Below are 12,259 nucleotides of genomic sequence, written 5' to 3' on the forward strand. Positions count from 1 at the left end.
TTAACAAAAAGTCGCCAAATATGAAAACAAAGTAAATACAGGTAAATTTGGTAAAGGTAAAGGAAAGTATATATATATATATACTTTACAAATGATGACAGTATAAAAAATATAACAAAAGATTCTGAAGTGAAATGAGGAAATGCTTGTGATCTGCAAGCACATCAAAAATGATGGAAAGACACAAAAGACACATAATGTTGGGAATTTGTTTTATGTGTCACCAAAGTGCAAGATTTATGAGCAGTATTGGATTTGAAGATGTTAGAAACACAGGTCATTATTGTCATGTGTTGAATTTGGCCAATTGTGAAACGGCTGTGTCGTCATCAGCGCTCATGCAGTCACTCTCAAAACGCTTTCGATGTACTTTGATGCCACACGTGACAGTGACGTGGCGTCGGCGCCGGTTCAAGTCGGACTAAATTTCTAACCGACATGCACTGCTTGCTACAATGAGAAAGTAGCTAAATTTGGCGACAAAATCCCCAAATTGGCAACACTGTGTGGGAACGTCAGCGGGAGTAAACTAAAATAAAATATATATAAAATATATATAAATATTGATATTATGATATAAAATTACGCATCATCATATGTTGGTTTCGCTGCCCACTCCTACATCTCAAGTCGTCAACGTCAACTTTACGCCAGTGTATCATTGCAGGCATATCGAAAATGTTCTATTTTGCATGTGTATTTGCTCTTCCAAATGTTTTGATTTGGACTGTTTGAAACTTTTGAAACTGGGGTTTTCACGGTGCTGGAACACCTGGAGAATCAGGGAACTCCAAAAGAAACTTTCACAGCGCCTGGGAAATTCATAGAAATGAATAAAATCTTAAAAGGCATGGACATTTTTATAGTCAATATAATTTTAGTTCATCTTAATTCTTTAGCACAAACTGTTCTTTGTGTTTCACATCGTTTTCTATTCAAGTATTTGTAAGAATCCAATCCTCCGCAGGGGCACCGCACCCTTCACTGCACCGGGCTCCACTTAATGACAAATTAACCCTCTTTAATTGTGGGTGAGTTATGCAGCTCCTGGTGCAGCGGTGTGAGACACAATCTTGCAGCCTTTTATTGGGCTAATAAATCTGGGAGGGTGGCAGACGGAGCCTGTGCAGCCAGCCGGATGGTACTTTGGGGAGGGTGAGAGATAAGAGACTGGAAACCCGCTCTCTCTCATTACTGCAGTTTTCACCAGAGTTTTTCCTCCGTGTTTGGGGAATCTTATCAGCCTGTTCACGCGTCGCCCGTCCTCTTTTGTCATCTGAGCACAGAACAGAAGCAAGATAGCCATTAATATCCTGAGCAATCATGCAGGATAAATTATGAACATGCTTAAAAGTGAAGAAACAGTGCGGTATTGTTTGTTATGCTAATGGCTGTACTTGTAGTGTATGTGCGTTTGTGTGCACAATTTTTTTCTATTCAGGAGCTGTGTGGGTGGCACTGCCTGGGTCAGTGGTTTACTCTACTCTTGCAAACGCATGCCAGGCGTCCTGCAGGCAGAATACAGATCCCATCCCCCCCTGAAACCAGGGATACGGCTCCGTTCTGCGAGAAAGCGTGAGACGGAGGAAGCGAATTGGACACGTCCTAAGATGGCTGACAGGTGTAAATAAAGCCAAAGAGGGCGGGTGAACCACAGAAATGCATTTCCCAGCAAACCCGGTGATTTATAGCCCGTCAGGAGCAGCGCTCTCACCAGCGCCAACCGAGCAGCCGAGAGCTGTCAGGACCGCTCCAGTGCGCCCACACCCCCCAATCCGTCCGCTTCCATGCGCAACTTTTCACCCGAAAGCTATCGACTTCTTGCGCTCAGAACTGAAAGATACACAACCTCCGTCTCTGCCTTTGTTACCGTCTACCGTCAGAGCGCTTTCGTCCGCCCCCGTGCTATTACAGTCACTTCTGAGAGCTGAATATTACACACCGGGCTGAAGATAATCACATGCAGTCTGTATTGTAGCACAATTCACATTTTTCTTCTCCCTTTTTTCTGTGGTTGATGAGATCAGGAGCCTCACAATGTAGTTTCACTACTTTATTCAGGTACCTGCGGCTATTGACTGTTGATTCAGGTGGGCTACCTGCTGCATTCATCCGGCGCTTGGATCGAATTTTATTATCACGACTGCAAAATTCCATTGTTTAGATATTGGTTTTTCGGCATCACAGCACAATGCGGTTTATTCGATGCCATGGCCAGGCGGAATTGCACGATGAAGCTCGAGGCGGCACCGTGACTCAGAAAATTTATTTTAAACCGCTGTTTCTTCACTGCCTGTTGTTATGATGGCGTTATCTGTTTCAGATAATGGGAAGTGCTTTACTGCAGGTCTAAAATCTGTCTGTTTTCTCTCTCTTTCTCCGCAGGACCTCGGTGGGCCTCTTGGAATCTTGGTGTGTTTATTTGTATCCGCTGTGCTGGAATACACCGGAACCTGGGAGTGCATATATCACGTGTTAAATCCGTCAACCTGGACCAATGGACCCCCGAGCAGATTCAAGTATGTGTTTTTTCATGTGTTGGTTGTTTTTTCTTTCTTATGGTGCTCAACAAGATGTTTTGGGCCTGTTGATGACCTGACTCTCATCCGACAGATTAAGGCAGTACTGCTATTTCACAGTGTCTAGCATTTGTTGGTCACATTCTCTACTGTTCAAAAGTTTGGGGTTGGTAAGAATTTCTTAAAGGGATAGGTCACCCAAAAATGAAAAGTCTCATTAATTACTCACCCGCATGTCGTTCCAAATCCATATGATCTTCATTTATCTTCAGATCACAAATTAAGATATTTTTGATGAAATCTGAGAGCTTTCTGACCCTCCATAGACAGCAACGCAACTACCACATTCAAGGCCTAGAAAGGTAGTAAGGTCATCAATAAAATAGTCCATGTGACATCAGTGGTTCAACCGTAATTTTATGAAGCTACGAGAATACTTTTTTTGCACAAAGAAAACAAAAATAACGACTTTATTCAACAATTTATTTTCTTCCCTGTCAGTCTTCGATGCACATTCACGAGAGGACCGTCATTATTTTTGTTTTCTTTTGTTATTTTTGTTTACGAGAGTACCACGACGCATGTGTGAATTGATATAAAGTGTCCTTGTTGAATAAAAGTATGAATTTTTGAATGGTAGTGTTCTTCATTTATTTTTGTACAAAACATTTCACTAGAGATGTACTGATATTGAAATTCTGGCCGAGACTTGTAATCACACCAGTAATTATTTTTATGTAAAGGCTAATATTATAAATCAGTACTACGGATAGTAAATTAAAACACACTAAATCTAAAATAAATATTTTACAAGTGAGTTTAGGCATCATAACATTATAATTTATGGTGTGATTATTAAATATAAATATATTATTATTTTTATTTAAATATTCCAAATTTCCATTCCAAATAGTAAGAAAAAATAAAAATATATATAACATAATGATAATATAAAAAAATGGCTAATATCCATCTGCGTTCCTATCTTTTTGCCAAAGTTACGTCTAGTTGTGTATAGTTGGCTAACATATATGAGTTTTTATCTAAATTGCAAACCCTTGAAGTATAAAATAGAATAATTGTAAAAGTATGTTTGCTATATTTGTGGTGGGGACAGTGATCAAGCCAACATAAAAATCCTTGTTGAGCCCTTCCTGAAGTTATTAGGACACCTGTTTTTCTATTGTAGTGTGAGTGATGGCTTCAAAACACACTGCATCATGTAGTCCAGATAACCTTCATTCATATTGCAGGTATACTTGTGTAACTGAATATGTGTGTTTCTGTGTGTTGTGCTTTAAAAAACAGTGTGGCTTAAAATATTTATGAGTTTTTAAGCAACCAAAAGGGAGTCTTGCATCTCCCCTTTGCATATTAATTGACGTCTGGATGGATAATTAATTCTTGATGGGTAATTACTTGTCTGTTTTTCAGCATCTCCTCTTCCTTCAGTCGGATCCATCATCCTCATATTAATTTGTCTCTGCCAGGCTTAGACGTACGTGACATAGAACTGATAATGCAAATGCGTGTAATTTGTATATGTTTGAAATAGCCTCGATTACATGTTTAATTAAGAATCAGGGCCATAAACTCGCACAGACGACTGAGCTTTTTTTTTAGTCTGTTTCAGGTTAAAAGGTCATGCATTTTACCACTAGCTTTCATAGAAAGTTAGGAACTGTGATGTGTGCCATGAATCATGTTACAGATATCTTGCACCGTCACTCTTGTTGCCCCGGCGATTGTGCACACAGCAACCAATTAAATTTCACCACCTCAAAGAATGAATGAGGTCACTCTTTATTCAGAGGTCATTGCGGTACTTCAACATCGAGAGAGAGAGAGAGAGATCAATTTATCTTGCTAAATACATATCAGAATACTAAATAAATTTTTTCCCCCTCAGGTCATCATTTAAGCATTTTAAATATGTGAAGGGTAACATTGTACAGAGATGCATATGTTTCAGAGTTTACACTTATTTAGACGACCTGCTTCATGAATTGCACTTGATTAATTTGTTTATTGGTCTTATAGAGTTTTGTGCTATATGTTTTGAGTTTCTGCACTTATTGACACTAATTGAGTTTTGAACCAGTTAACAAAACTGTGAAAGTGTGTTTGTGAATTAATTCTCAATTTTTGTGCAATATTTTTTGTAAAGAAAACTATAATGAGAAATACTATATCAAACTATTTGTCTAACAATGTATATGTAGCTTGAAATAAAATGTGTACTTTTAGAGATGCACCGATTGCAATTTTCTTGGCCGATTCCGATTTCCGATTTTTTGTTAGTGTGATCTGCCGATACCGATTGTTCTCATTTACAGTGAACCAAATGTAGGTTACTTTTTAAACTTGTGTCCATGCAATTTTTGTTTAATCCAAAATTTTACTTATTAAAGGAACACTTTCATGCGTGACGACTGCATAAAACGTGCAAACTAATAAAAACATTATAAAATGTTACAAAATGATGAACAAATGTAGTTTAGGAATAGGTTTGTGCAACGCTGTAAAATATTTACCTTTTTTTTTTTTTTAAATATTCCATTAAACCTGCTGAGACAAAAATATTTTAAATAATAATTTTATTTATTAAGGTGCTTGCTTTTTCTCCTTTCTGATAGACGTTGGGATAAATGGATGGTTTGCGTTGTTCTCCGTTTTCACCTGTTATCTTTTTTTGTTTTTTTTGTTTGTCTTTCTCCGTTTAGAGCGTGCAGAGCATGGGCAACACCAAGGCAAGACAGCTGTATGAAGCTCATCTCCCAGAAAACTTCAGACGGCCGCAAACTGACCAGTATCCTTGAGTCTACCTGTGTTTCTCTTTGTAATTCTGGTTGATGGCCTTTGCTAGTTATTTGGTAAAAGTAATCAAGAGGCTGAGTTTAGTGTGTGGTACAGATGCATTCTTAGTCGTCTGCAGAGGATTGACATGATTAAAGTGAATAATCCTTTTCTTGGCGCTAGAAAAGACAAATTGTGGATTTGTTATATTGAAAGAACTGTGTTTGTGAGTTTATGCAAAGTTTGTCCTGTTGCGTCCTACTCTTTTCTTGCTGCTGCCAAATTCACAAACTATCAGATTCTGTAGCCAGTACTAGCAACTTTTTTCTTGTAAGCAACACAAAAAGATTTAGAGTATCTACCACTTTAAAAACATTTAAAGTTCTACATGTTGGGTTGTCTTGTACATGGATACATGAAGATATTCATTATTTGGTTTTAAAATTCATAATAATGCATGTAATTGTAGGTACACTAAAAAAGTGCTGTCATCGAACTTTGTGCTTAGTACCATTGATTTTTGCACATACAGGTGCATCTCAATAAATTAGAATGTTGTGGAAAAGTTCATTTATTTCAGTAATTCAACTCAAATTGTGAAACTCGTGTATTAAATAAATTCAATGCACACAGACTGAAGTAGTTTAAGTCTTTGGTTCTTTTAATTGTGATGATTCTGGCTCACATTTAACAAAAACCCACCAATTCACTATCTCAACAAATTAGAATACTTCAAAAGACCAATAAAAAAAAACGGCCGCAAACTGACCAGTATCCTTGAGTCTACCTGTGTTTTTCTTTGTAATTCTGGTTGATGGCCTTTGCTAGTTATTTGGTAAAAGTAATCAAGAGGCTGAGTTTAGTGTGTGGTACAGATGCATTCTTAGTCGTCTGCAGAGGATTGACATGATTAAAGTGAATAATCCTTTTCTTGGCGCTAGAAAAGACAAATTGTGGATTTGTTATATTGAAAGAACTGTGTTTGTGAGTTTATGCAAAGTTTGTCCTGTTGCGTCCTACTCTTTTCTTGCTGCTGCCAAATTCACAAACTATCAGATTCTGTAGCCAGTACTAGCAACTTTTTTCTTGTAAGCAACACAAAAAGATTTAGAGTATCTACCACTTTAAAAACATTTAAAGTTCTACATGTTGGGTTGTCTTGTACATGGATACATGAAGATATTCATTATTTGGTTTTAAAATTCATAATAATGCATGTAATTGTAGGTACACTAAAAAAGTGCTGTCATCGAACTTTGTGCTTAGTACCATTGATTTTTGCACATACAGGTGCATCTCAATAAATTAGAATGTTGTGGAAAAGTTCATTTATTTCAGTAATTCAACTCAAATTGTGAAACTCGTGTATTAAATAAATTCAATGCACACAGACTGAAGTAGTTTAAGTCTTTGGTTCTTTTAATTGTGATGATTTTGGCTCACATTTAACAAAAACCCACCAATTCACAACAAATTAGAATACTTCATAAGAAAAATACCAATAAAAAAAACATTTTTAGTGAAATGTTGGCCTCTCTGATTGGCCATTGCATTCATAAGCTCAACAGACTCGTGTGTGATTGGTTATAATGCGCAGCGCTGTAAAAACGCGTCTGTCTCTGGCTCAGCGCCAGCCAGCGAACGCAGATTTGAATGTAGCAGCGGATGCTGTGCCGCACTGAACGATCTAATCACACCGGTGCGATTGTATCAAATATAAAAAATATTATTCCGCTATTTTGTCTTTTGGAAGCTGCATTCAAAATGCACTTGGCTTAGAAATCTGAATTTTTCAAATCATGCCCACTTTGAATGCGCATGACGCCCCTGACCATGGAGACTATAAGCTTTGTTGCTTCTTTTAAGAGTACCCTCACTGGAGGAACTCACATACATAATGTGATCCGTGCTTTACTTTTATAACGAGGGTACACGGTGGTGACCAGGAAGCGGTTTCGACCTGTTTCCCTGAGGTTCTGGCTCTGTCATGACTGACAGAGTCACCATCGCTTCCCTCCATCCGTGAGACTAAAACAACCCGGCGCTTCTCAGAGGAAAGTGGGGCACTATCAACGTTTAGCTCTGATGTTAGCTATGATGTCTCAACAGGCTGGTTTACAAAACAAATAAATAAATAAAAAAGGGGGCGGTGGCAGTGCTATCGGAAGTTGATCGTTGCGGCTAAGGCAGTCTTTGATAGGCTTCTGAGGAGTGACAGGACTATTTTTCCCAATGCTGCACCGCTAGACGACTCGAAGAGAAAAAAAGAATTCTGCTTCATTTGATTGGTCTGAACAGACTGTCAAATGTCAAGGCGTTATCAAATGCAAGATCTGTTTTTATTAAAAAGATGCTGGCAGAGGGGGAAAATGTACACCCATCTCAGACAGGGTGGTAAACACTCAGGCATCATGTGTGGCACAAAGACCCCTCGCATTCAAATTTTGTTCTACCAAATATAACAACAGATACAGGAGTCACTCTTAATATGCAGTACATTTTCATTCGTTTTCATGATGCATGTCCTACAATATAGGGCAAAATTTTACACTAAAGATGAAAAAATAAAGTTTTAAATCATTTAATGTGGAAATGTATTAAGTTGTGCCAAAATTGCAAGAACTTGACCAAAACTAGAAAGTATGCTACCCTTTTAGACATACACTACTGTTCAAAAGTTTTAGGTCAGTAAGATTTGTTTTTCTGTTTTGTTGTTGTTGAAGAAATTACTTCTATTCAACAAGGATGCATTAAATTGATCAAAAGATACTTCAAAGACTTTTACACAGTTACATACATTTATATTTCAAATACATACTGTTCATTTGAACTTTGTAATTATTCTGAAATCCTGAAAAAAATATATATCACAGTTTCCACAAAAATATGAAGCAGTGCAGCTGTTTTCAACACTGGTAGTAAATGTTACTTGAAGACCAAATGTTTTGAGGGATTTCAGAAAGATCATATGAAACTGAAGACTGGAGTAATGGTTGCTGAATATTCAGTTTGTCCATCACAGATTACATTTTAATAAATATTGATTATAGTAATATGTATGTAATATTTAATATATTAAATATTTGAATATATGGATAAAATAGAAAACAGTTATTTATATTGTAATACTATTTCACAATATTGGTGTTTTTACTGTATTTTTGATCAAATAAATGCTTGGTAAACATAAGCATCTTTCAAAAACATTTAAGAATCTTACCAATCCCAAACTTTTGAACAAATAAAGAACACAGCATAAAACGAAACATAACAAAAAGAAATGACCCTGGGGATTTGTTTATTGGAGCTATCGTTTTTCTAAATCCTTGTACTGACTTATCCTTTTTTGAAATTTAATAGACTGGTATGTACGGAGCAATCGGTGCCTTTGACAATGACCTAAAAATATAAATGAATACAGCTGGGCAAAAAAAGACATTTACTCTAGTTCTTATTCATAAAAGAATAATTTCAACCAGCATCACAAACCATACTGAAACCACACTGCTCTAAAAGAACCCAACAAAAAATGAATTTCAAAAAAGCCAATGAAAACTACATTCTGTGGCTATTGGTTTTGATTAAAATGAATGTTAAATGACTCAAATCCCATGTTGCAAGGACAATTTTACTGTTTGCATTTTTGTGAACTCCTTGTCCTGCTCTTTTCATTCTCAAACATTTATGGCTAGTGTGGATACGTGCACAGAGATGAACTGGCTTGCGGCGGTCCTGTCAGAATCCTGACACTCCAAAGAGTGTCCTTCTCAGTGTTTACATTAGAGGAGCCTCATGTCTTCATCTGACTGGGAGAGACAAAAAAAGAAAAAAGAAAGAAAATAAATTTATCTGCAAATACACTTCTGAGATTCTTTTGAGTCTGCAGAAAGATCATCTAGGGCCATGTATATAACTGCTTATGTAAGCATATGATATTGTGTCAGCTTGGCTGATGCTCAAATAGCCTCAAGTAGTAATCCTATGGTTGTTATGCTATCTAGATAAATATAATAGCAAAACAGATATCTAGAGGAGTGGATTAAATATTCAGTCCCTTCAGTATATCACAATACGCTGGTCACTTTACTCTCTGGCTTAAACAATCTATTGCATTAAGTTCATTTATATATATATATATATATATATATATATATTGCAAAGCACTCATATCTCCACCTATGTTTATCACACTTTCTTCTCCAGTTTTCCTGCTGCCGCTCTTAGAACAAAAGGAAATATCAAGTCCATTTTCCATATATGAAAAAGCTCAACGTTAAGTTTCGTTTAATTGAATCTCTATTGAAAAGTGTAAGTGGGGGTTTGTGTTTTATTTATATGTGTTTTTTCCTCCTCTTCTCCTTTCTTTGTTGCTTCTCTTCACTCTCTCTGACAAAAGACGCCAGCCTGCCAAGCAGGGCTGCTCTGGGACGAACCTGTCAATCACTGCTGACGGCACCCTGACAACATGTACGTTAAAAATTAAACTAGCTCTCAAAGCCGGCGCGTGACAGCCGAGCCTTTGAAAGTGGCTGCAGTGCTCAGCACAGAAAAGGCGGAACGAGAGAAAAACATACTAAGAAAACAACAGTGTGATGGGAGTAGAGAGAGAAAGTGAAAGAAGGGAAAAACAAAAGTTAAAAGCAAAAAGAATAAGAACCATGATGTTGATGATGGGAATTGGTGTTATTTCCCTGCCTTTTTTAATTTGGTGATCTTCTCTGAGGACCTGCAGGCATTGGATGCTGCTGCAAGTCGCTCTTGATTCTTCAGGCCTTTCAAACAATCTCAAAGTTCTAACCAGTTCACCAACTGAGACTCGGCTTCTGCTTACACACACAGTCAAGACCCAGACCGGAAGTCACGAAGTCTTTCAAATGATATGAAAGCATGGCAGCTCTTAAAACAATGATAGCGGTTGCATTTATCAAAATAACAGGGATAATGTTTTCATGAAAGCATTTTCTAAGGTACTCTTAGCATTTCAGCAGTATATTTTATGCACAATATGCCAATTTTCTCTATGCTTGAAATAACCAGATCACCGATTACCTTTCCAAAAATTTGCAAAATACAACAAACTGGCATACATCCCATAATGCAATGCGTGACACATGAAACCAGCAGTAATAGTTTAGCCGAAATCCACAAAGTTCATAAAATTAGAAGCAAATAACTTACCGTAGGCAGACTTAACCATTAGGCAAAGGTAGGTGACATGTCCACGTTGCACGTGCTTCTTGTAGCAAAAGTATGGCCCTATAATTTCCGCGATGTAGAAAACAGGGACGGAATTCCGGAATCCATTCATTAAAACAGAATTTACTGTGTAACGCGGAATGTCACGGAATGAATGACGCAGAAGCGCGGTTTCGCTTACTACTGAAGCATGCGCAACGCTCACGGTTGTGGCCTGTAGTAAATAGTATTTTTGCTATTTAAAGGATTACTCTGAAAATTTGGTCATTAATCAATTACCCCCATGTCGTTCCAAACCTGTAAAAGCTTCGTTCGTCTTCGTAACACAATTTAAGATATTTTGGATGAAAACCGGGAGGCTTGTGACTGTCCCATTGACTGCCAAGTAAATTATACGGTCAAGGCCCAGAAAAGTATGAAAGACATCGTCGAAATAGTCCATCTGCCATCAGTGGTTCAATCTGAATTTTATGAAGCGATGAGAATACTTTTTGTACGCAAAGAAAACAAAAATAACTACTTTATTCAACAATTCGTCTCCTCCGCGTCACCGTAGCACTATTTTGGAGAGTATCCACTGAACGTAAACTTGTTCTACTGTTCTACTTGTCTGTGTCAGCCGCACCACACGGATACGTTTTCTACGTTTATTTACGCTTTGATTTGAACGAAAACAGCGTATCCATGTGGTGCGACTGACACAGAACAGCATACGCAGTTTACGTTCAGTGGATACTCTCCAAAATGGTGCTACAGTGACGCGGAGGAGACAAATTTTTGAATAAAGTCGTTATTTTTGTTTTCTTTGCGTACAAAAAGTATTCTCGTCGCTTCATGAAATTCAGATTGAACCATTGATGGCAGATGGATTATTTTGACAATATCTTTCATACTTTTCTGGACCTTGACAGTGTTATTTACTTGGTAGTCAATGGGACAGTCACAAGCCTCATCCAAAATATCTTAAATTGTGTTCCGAAGACGAACAAAGCTTTTACAGGTTTGGAACGACATGGGGGTAAGTGATTAATGACAAAATTTTCATTTTGGGGTGGAGTAACCCTTTAATATTCACATACACTAGTCCATATCATGGTTTGTTTGAAGTGCAATGACTTGCATTTGATTTATTCATTCAAAATTTGACGAATTCCATGACATTCATTATTACAAAAATAATAATTTGTGAAAAATAAAACGGATTTCATAGGGTCCTACAAATAAAAATATCATACATCTGAAGCTATAATTTAATATTAAGCATCAGGCTGTATGTTTATTGTTTTAAATGGCGCTCACTCATTTCTGTGAAGGACCCAAGTAGAGGACGCATGCGCAGTTACTTTCCACACAGCACACTTCATGTTTGGTTGAAATAATCAATAAGCGTGTAAATGTATAATTTCCTTCAGTTTAATTTAAATGTGTAATTTAAAATAAATAAAAAATAAATGCATTTTAAAGTTTAGAATTAGATAGCCTTGCGTCGTGCAGACAATTACCCCAAAGCACCACCTAGTGTCCAACCTACTCTAATACTATTATAACCTGTTTAAATGTGAACAAGGGGTCTACAACCTCAAAGAAATCCTTTATTTATAACATGTACATGAAAAATCTAAAAGATTGGACATGGACACAACTGTGGGACACAGTCGTGCAGCAGCGAGCATCACAACAGTGAAAGGAACCTCAAGGTTGTAAATGTGTGAAATTGTATAGGGCCCCATTCCTGTATTTTGCCTGGG

General features: G+C 37.2%; 1 protein-coding gene across 1 annotated transcript in view; it reads left to right on the forward strand.

The window, feature by feature from the left end:
• LOC107708093 (stromal membrane-associated protein 1-like) overlaps positions 1–5,338 on the forward strand; it is a 23,982-nt gene extending 18,644 nt beyond the window's left edge. Inside the window, exons 2-3 of the mRNA XM_016512240.1 lie at positions 2,386–2,519; positions 5,243–5,338. Coding sequence (XP_016367726.1) covers positions 2,386–2,519; positions 5,243–5,338 — 230 coding nt within the window. The remainder of the gene's footprint in view (positions 1–2,385; positions 2,520–5,242) is intronic.
• Positions 5,339–12,259: the final 6,921 nt, after the last annotated feature.

Source organism: Sinocyclocheilus rhinocerous, unplaced genomic scaffold (genome assembly GCF_001515625.1).
Source record: "Sinocyclocheilus rhinocerous isolate Xijiao unplaced genomic scaffold, SAMN03320098_v1.1 scaffold1243, whole genome shotgun sequence".
In the NCBI taxonomy this organism is placed as follows: Eukaryota; Metazoa; Chordata; class Actinopteri; order Cypriniformes; family Cyprinidae; genus Sinocyclocheilus; species Sinocyclocheilus rhinocerous.